The 8,343-nt window shown below is 35.9% G+C and overlaps 1 protein-coding gene across 1 annotated transcript; it reads right to left on the bottom strand.

Annotated features, from left to right (window-relative positions):
* Positions 1–6,011: 6,011 nt before the first annotated feature.
* Positions 6,012–6,860, bottom strand: LOC105359936 (F-box only protein 28-like). The gene is made up of 3 exons (XM_011496707.1): positions 6,750–6,860; positions 6,301–6,528; positions 6,012–6,188 (listed from the first exon to the last, which is right to left on the bottom strand). Exons 1-3 carry the CDS (start codon positions 6,858–6,860, stop codon positions 6,012–6,014), a joined length of 516 nt encoding a protein of 171 aa, XP_011495009.1.
* Positions 6,861–8,343: the final 1,483 nt, after the last annotated feature.

An 8,343-nucleotide genomic window follows, 5' to 3' on the forward strand; every position in this document is an offset into this window, starting at 1 on the left:
CCAAATTTTTTTTTTTTTTTTTTGTTACAAGCTGAAACGACTCGGGATGGCGAGCTTTTGAAAATTGTTAACGCTCGTGTCACTCTGTTCTGCCATCCCTCCGTCTTCGCTTATCAAAATCTGCCGTCACTCGCGAGTGTTATCGATGTGCCCAGTGGGTAATCATCCAACTGCCTCTCGTTTAACGACCCCCCCCCCCCCCACCACCCCACCCCCATCTCCTTGGCTAAAGGATTTATCTCCTCACGGGCTTGATAATTTTCATCTTGCAAAAATTTCCCTCACCGTGACAGGCCGTCGGCAATTCCCGCCGGTCCAGCCGCGCGCTGTACACTCCCGTGTATTGATGCGAAGCTTTGCAACCGTCAACGGACGTTATTTCAGCATGCAGAGAAGTGCGACATCAAATTACAATTTCCGCGTTATTTAGACGATATTGCTGATAAATTTGACGAGACCCGAACTTTCACGGGGAATTGAGAATTTAATCGGAAATATTTGAAATTGACGAATAATTAGGGAGTGCAGGTTGCGGGAAACATACTTCCAAATACAGCCATTGCATTTACATTGGCTCGTTTAGCAGATTTGACGTGGGAAAGCGCACAATCGGGGGAAAAAAGCTAGCGTCATACGGTTGTCGATCATTGTAAGAATTAAATGACGCATTACTTACATTTTATAATATCGAAAGCGAATGGTTGTATAATAAAGTAAAATGGCGGGAAGAAAGGACGGCAGAGGAGTTTAAACCTTTCAGCCAGTCGCTCTCGCCTACTCGGTCACTTTAAACAAATTTGTGCAAAAAATGCGTGCGCGCGCCCTTACATAAACGGTTGAAGGCGCGTGGACAAATGAAGAAAAACACTCCTGACATTCCTCGCCTCTCTTACTCCCTATTCCGTCGTACTCGAGTACGTAGTACGTAAGAACGCTAGCCAACCCGCGAAGTCGTAAAGTCTTTTTTTTTCTTTCTTTTTTTTTTTGCGACAAGCACTCCTCCCCCGCGCTCATATCGCCGTGTTATATGTGTTGGCCGCTTTTACGGCGTCGTTACCAAATATTTGCTCCGCTGCGTGAACGGCCGACAAGTACCGAGTGAGCGATAGAAAATTTCATCGATTATCCCGTGAAGAAGCGCACGGCCAAAAATCCAAATAACAAATAACAAAATAACAAAGAAAAAAGAATACGACGGAGTAAAGATATAGAGGCAAAGGCGAAGATGTTCGATGTAATGGTATTTCCCATGCAAATTCCCAGACGAGAGATCCTAATCGCCCGAGTCTTGCACCGAATGCTCGCGTTTCTCTCTCGACGGACATTCGCAAGTGCAACGGACTCGCCCACGTAGACACATGCTCGGTCCTCGTCTTCTTGTTTTACGAGGAGATCGCGTCGCGTCCCCGGAAGATATCGTGGCTCTCGCAAAGAGCACCAGGAATATTTTCGAGGCTCAACGCTCGGGCGAGCATCCATCGGCTGCGGACGATGTACTTCCGTCCCCACCCGATCCGCCAGAGATCCGATGACGCTTCACCGGATAATTTTATGGTGGACAATAGGCTGGACTCGCGAAATTCCAGGTTTCGTGTCGGCGACGCGAATTGGGTGTTGTCGGCAGAAAGGGGGAGTAATTAGTTGGGCTCGCACATTTTAAGTGTCGAGTTGCATTTTTGTTAAAGTGTGGAGAGATGGAGGTATCGGTAGGGACGATAGTGGCGCAGTACCAGGAGCGATTTTTCGTTATGCAAATTGCGAGTGTGGGATAGTGGGTAGCGGGAGGAGGGGATATCAACATTAAATTCTATCAGGGAGGATTTTTAATGTATTTGATGCTTCATACAGATAATGGTTTATCAAAAAATTAGCAACTTGGTGTTCGAGTTGTTCGAGCTCCGTATTAGCTTCAAATTCTTTACATTGTGTATCTTTCATTCTTTCTGGCGTACTTTAGCGAATGAAATTCCGCCAAGTTTTCTTGGAAAGCCAAATTTCAAAGCATCGCAATATACATGCTTTCACGTTGGTAAATAAGGAGTTTTAGTATTATATTACGATATCGAGCTCAAAAGTTATTCACTCCGCCTACTCATCCTACTACATACAGCCTATCAGTTTATATGAAAATTTTCATTCAATTCTGTTTGATGATAAGAGATTGACGTAATTAATCGTGTGAGCGGTAATTCAAAAAATAATATCACACATCGATATAAATGTATGTTTGACCAATTGAAAGAAAATCTCAATGTATATTGTAATTTTATTTAGACTTTGAACTTTGGATTGGATTGTCTACTCCAGTCGCATTAATTATTAACTCTTTACGAGCAAGTATTAAGTTTATTTTACAAGCGCCGTCGTAGTTAGTTATTAATTAGTTAGTTCATTAATAATTGATGATTTACTGAAAAACAATGTAACAATAATGCAATGATAATGCAACAACAACAACAACAACAATAATAATAATAATAATAATAATAGCGATAACGATGATAATAATAATAATGAATCAAGTTCGATTTCGATATGGAAATGTGAAACTCTTTAGTAGTTTCGTGACTGTAAGGAAACAGCGCCGACTTCAATGAAAGAGACGTAAAATGATGTTTGACGATGCCCGTTGACATAGGAGTCGTCTTGCGTTTCACGAGCGCACCCCATCGATCGATGGTGGAAGGCGCCGAGGCAGGTGTAACGAATGCAACGTTTATTATTTCATCATTCCAAGTGCTGGGGAAAAGTAGTAGTAGCCCGGAAAAGCGGCGCTCTCCTCTCCCCCGCCCATCACGCCACCGCGCAAACGGGATTGGGAAGGGAGCGCGAGGGGTCTTGCGATCGAGCATCACGCGAGTGAAAATTACAGAGGGACGATAAAGGAAAAGGAGAGTGCGCGGGTTTTAACGATCGACGCTCTCCGACGGCACTTTAATGTTTCGTGAAAAGACGCGCCTTATGCGTCGGGACCTTTGACGCGGGGCAAATGAAATATGGCAAAACAGCGCATAAATTTTGTGCAAACATGATTTACCGCGATCGCTTTTCCTACGGTGGCTCGGGCGTGAAATCACGGGGACCTAGTGCGGTCACGTGTCGGGAAAGCCGCTTTGAAGCGTCGGGATCGGCTTGCGAATTTTATCTCGTCGGGTATTTAATTGCGCAAAGAGGGCCCGAACCGCCCATCTCCAGGGTAATGCGCTGCTCCTCGTTAGCGGCTGAATTTCTCGCGACTATTGTGCCGCGCATAGAATGCTCTTGGAAGCCTCAAAGAATGCCGGTTTAACGAGTCGTGAATTAAATTGTTTGGCCGCAGCGATGGTGAAAACGTTGCTTGATCCATGTGCAAACGTAATAATGTATTTGCAGCATTAAAATTGGATTGCGCATTCTTTCAAATGCTATTTAACGCTCAATGATTATTAATAATATTGAGCGCTCATTGTGGCTTGAGCAAAGTGCTGATATTAGGCTTTGTAATGTAGTTGGTCGTATTTATTATTATTTTAATATTCTTCTTCTTCTTCTTCTTTATTATTTATTATTTATTATTTATTATTTATTATTTATTATTTATTATATAATGTGACACTCCGATGATAATATTAATCTTATAGTAGTAGTATTATAGTCTGCGTATTAACGATGGAAAATGAGCAATGAGAGCCAATGGAATAATATATAATCACATCATTATTATGATGAATAATCTAATGAAGTAGATGATGAATAAATTGGTAGAGCAGACCGATTCAATCTTACATAATAATGAACGTGGACATAATTTTCAAATGTTTGCTATTTTCATTTTATTTAAGTGGTAATGTTATGTTCTCTATGCCGTTTCACTTTAAATTATCCACAGTAGCAGTGGCGGATAAACGCAAAAGATGTATCTAAGCCATCACCTTAATCTTAGGAAGTCTACTTGTCAGTGTAATTCCGCTTTTATGGTGGTGTGCCATTAAATAATGGATGCCTTATGTTTCATCATATTGTAGCGTTCGCTTTCGTTATAAAACCATTTGCATTCTTTTATTTGCTTAGAGGAAAAACGATGGCGCCATTCATTTCTCGATATTTCGACATTTGTACAAAAGTCGAATTTTGTGTCATCGGATGCTTAAAACACACAAACACGCGCGCGCGCACACGCACACACACACACATATATATATATATATATATATATATATATAATGTTAAGAAAAATAATATTCTTAGAAAATTGTTATACGAGCATTAATTAAATGAATATTATTTTATATGGGAAAATTGTGGAAAGTGTAAGAAACGGTATCGATCTGATTCTTCAAGGATAAATCATCTCGAAGGATTTCTCATCGTTATGTATGAATCTTACAATTTCCATCATTTCATCTCACATCTCATATTTCCCTTTATTTAATTAATTGATTAAATTTTGTCAATAGTTGTAAATCGGACTTAATATATGTAATTATATTAAAACAACAGCAAGTCTTATGCAGAAAATCGTGAAAAGGAAGGACATAATTAATCATCTTTGCATTAACAGTAAAGACGTTAAAGTACAATTTGACCAAAGCAACTGTAAATAAAGCAAACAATTCGGTTACTTAATTCTGATAATTATCCATAGTTACGTTGATAAGGCGGAAGAAAGAAGTATTACTGCTCTCGGAATTGCGTGCATAAACCCGTGAGGAGAGTGTTTGTTGTTTTCTTTAATAACTTCAGTCCTCTCGAAGCACCACAGTGTGTCCCTGGCGTATAATATATTATAGAAAACCCGAGGCAGATGGGGAATCACAGAATGTTGATAAGATTTCAAAAGTGACTACTTTACTCGTGCGCGCACACCATAAAAATTTTCATAATCATTCCGTAAATCCTTTGAAAAGACCAAGCATCGGAATATTAAAGTAAGCAAAAAGCAGAGGTGGGGCACATAGCGCGGCCTGTAGCTTTGACGCGAAACAACGCGAAATGCCCGAGCGCGCATAAACAAGGAAGGGAAATTATTCGTGGTGACCGGTGACTTTGACCTCGTGGAAATGAGGCACGTATCGACGGAGACAGTGGAATAATTTCGCGGCAGCACTTCTAAGAGAGAGAGAGAGAGAGAGAGAGAGAGTGTCATCGTAATAATGCGAAAAAATGTACAAAAGGGACCGTGAGAGATTGAGACGTGGGTGGATGGGTAGGGGGAGATGAAAGTAGGAGGTCCATTGGTAAAAGCGTCTTGAGCGATTCTCATTAGCAGGCGGCAGTATAGGATTGGGTTGTTTCTCATATACGTGGCGAGTCGAGTCTCCAAAAGATCCTTCGTCCTCTCCACGACGACAATTAGTTTTCTTAATCTTATCTTTATCTACAGTCGTACATCGCGTTGGAAATTCATTTGAAATTTTCGCAAAGGGGAAACTCCGTCGTAAGGAGCGGCTCAAGTAAAATGAACCCATTGCCTTCCTCCTCTTGGTATCTGCCTTCTTTAACACGATTTTCGTTGCACGGAATACCAAGTTGAATACGAATTCTTTCTTTTTTCTTTAAGCTCACATGAACTTATCAGTTAGCATAGTGCGTTTTTTACATTAACGTCGTAGAATAAAATGAACTAAATCCATCTTCGTTGCGAGTTTGTTCCTTAGATAAATAAAAATAATGAAATTGGTGACAAATTTATTTAATTTTTATCTTCTTTTAAGCTTTTTATTTATTTATTTATTTATTTATTTATTTATTTATTTATTTATTTATTTATTTATTTATTTATTTTTTTTTTTTTTTTTTTTTTTTTTTACAAATTTACATAATCGCTTAAAACATTGAATTGAACATTTGATTAAAATTAATCGAATTTTAAAAGGAATATCTGACAATATCATGTCTCACGTCCATTAAAGTGAAATAAAATATATAATAATGATATTAAAAGAATAATATTTGGCCTTAAATTGATTCTACATGGGGATCGTCGATTTATCAGTAATATAAATATAAAATCTCGTCATTTTTCTGTATATTTAAAAGTATTGTTTAAAATGATTAGATAAATCGAGGTACTGTTGAAGCTTTTTAAACAGAATGAAAAAGGCATTCATGATTTGTAAAGCGTAAGGTATTTTGTGGGTGCCGACGGAATCAAGAAAATAGTCATTCATTTTCATTATATTATAAATATTATATGCTTCGTCCAGAATCTAAAAAGACATGTAAAACTCGTTAGAATTTTTTTTTTTTTTATTTGTTTATAACAAAATAGCATTGACAGAAATGTATAATAAATGTGATATGTGATTGAATTATCCTTACTTTGCCAGCAAAAAAGCAGCAGCATTTATTGTCGATATGTTTTCCAAAAATCGATTGCAATTTTTGTAACTCGTCGCTTAAAAATGTTATTATTTGATTTCTATTGGTCAATGGTAATCGTCTCTTCATTTCTATTTCTAAATTATAATAATTTTTTACTTGAATGCGCAATTTTTTAAACTGGATATTTAGAACTGAACCACATAGATAATTAAAGCGATGACAAGTCTGCATAGATTTTTATTAAATTAATAATATAGATGGTAATGATAAGAAGAGTATAGAAATTAGGGGAATAAATGGTTACATTTGTCAGGGACAGTTTTTTATAAATATTTAATTATCATAAATTCTTATTATACCTTCAATGATAATTTTCGCTTTAAATAATAATAATAATGTCACTTCGAGAATACAATAATGTGAATAATTTCATTGGAATAACTCACCAAACGCAAATTAGCTATTGTATCGTAATTAAGAAAGTTCAAAATATTTCGCAAAACTTCTTCTGGTAAAGTTAATAACTTTGGTGGGTATAAGTATTTGTCCGATTTCATCATTGAATTATTTGACTTAATAGTTTGACGTTGCTTTTTAGACTTTATACTTTGATTGTAACTACATCGATGTTTTGATGGCATATTTCAATTTTTGTCGTGGACAAATGCAAAATAAAAAGAAATCTGCAAGTAAAATGTGAATTTTTCATAATTATTAAAAAGTGTATTATTTGTATGCAATTATAAAGTATAGTTGATATTGATTCACAATTCACAATTTTCAATAAGTTGAAAATGCAAGCTGTATAATTTTTTAAAATATTCATTCATAGACACGTAATTGGTCGTATCATAATGATATGTAGCAATTTTTGCTCTGTAATTATTCCTAATAAATTTTAAAACTTCCTTTTTACCTTGGAATAAATTTACACGGCAGGAGTTTCCTACATAACAAACTTATCATACATAATTCGCACATTAGATTACGCAATTACTAATACACACACATTAAATTACTACAATAACTTTCCCATACTATTACGTTACATTAGCATTTAGTATATTAGCGCAGTGATTAGAGCAGTTTCTTTGATTTCAAATTTATTAGCATTTTAAAATAATAATATCGATGATTGTTATTATTATTGCGCATAGAAAGCGTACATTAATTTTCTAGTAAATGCATTTCATGTCTGTTAATTACATTTAGATATAATAATACCAAATAAGAAATATTTTACTGATTAAATTGCAATAATATTAACGTAATTAATGCGCATTTCATTACAGTCGCATAAGCTTCAATATCGATTGTAATTAAATAATTCATAATTAAACTTCAAACATAACTTATTTATTAGAAAGTTAATCGACGCTGTTTATTAATACATTTATCGACATATATTTTTGATGGAGTATCATTTTTCGAAAATCAATCGAAAATCAATCGAAAATCAAAATGTAATTAGAAAAAATATCTCATGGAATTTAAATTTTAATTGGCAACTATTTTTCGGTCTGCTTAATTAGTTTTCAAAGACTGAAAAAAGAAAATTTAAGCAAGAAAGTAAATTTAAAAACTTGCAACATACTTCACTCATTAATCGAGCACCCACCACCTTATCTATGCTTTTTTTTTCTCATTTTTTTTCCCCTAACAAACTTCTCCACTCGGCAAATAATAAATTTTTAATATTATAATCAGGAACGATTGATATACTGACTATTATAATCTTATTAAAAGTGCTTTAGTAAGTAATAGTATGAATGGGAGAAACCAGCGTATAGTAATATTTCAGTGTAATATGAAAGTTCGGAATGAAAATTAGCTAGAGTAACGAAAGATTTTTCTCCTCTTTGTCGCTTTACACACAATAATTAAAATAACATTCTAATATCCATTCAACAAGTGTTAAAAATCGGTAGCCTCGTGTGAGCCTCGAGGCTCAAAACCGACGAGCCTCTCTAACTTTCCGCACAATTAAAGTTGAAGCATCGAATATTAAAATCCTCGGCTATTGCGTTTGAAAAGCGTAAT

This window comes from Ceratosolen solmsi, unplaced genomic scaffold (assembly GCF_000503995.2).
Source record: "Ceratosolen solmsi marchali unplaced genomic scaffold, CerSol_1.0 scaffold29, whole genome shotgun sequence".
Taxonomy (NCBI): Eukaryota; Metazoa; Arthropoda; class Insecta; order Hymenoptera; family Agaonidae; genus Ceratosolen; species Ceratosolen solmsi.

Coding starts and splice junctions, on each gene's coding strand:
- LOC105359936 (XM_011496707.1), bottom strand. CDS start 6,860: ATGAAATCGGACAAATACTTATACCCACCAAAGTTATTAACTTTACCA. Junction 6,529..6,749: donor CAATAGCTAATTTGCGTTTG/GTGAGTTATTCC, acceptor AAATCTATGCAG/ACTTGTCATCGCTTTAATTA. Junction 6,189..6,300: donor GCTGCTTTTTTGCTGGCAAA/GTAAGGATAATT, acceptor ATGTCTTTTTAG/ATTCTGGACGAAGCATATAA.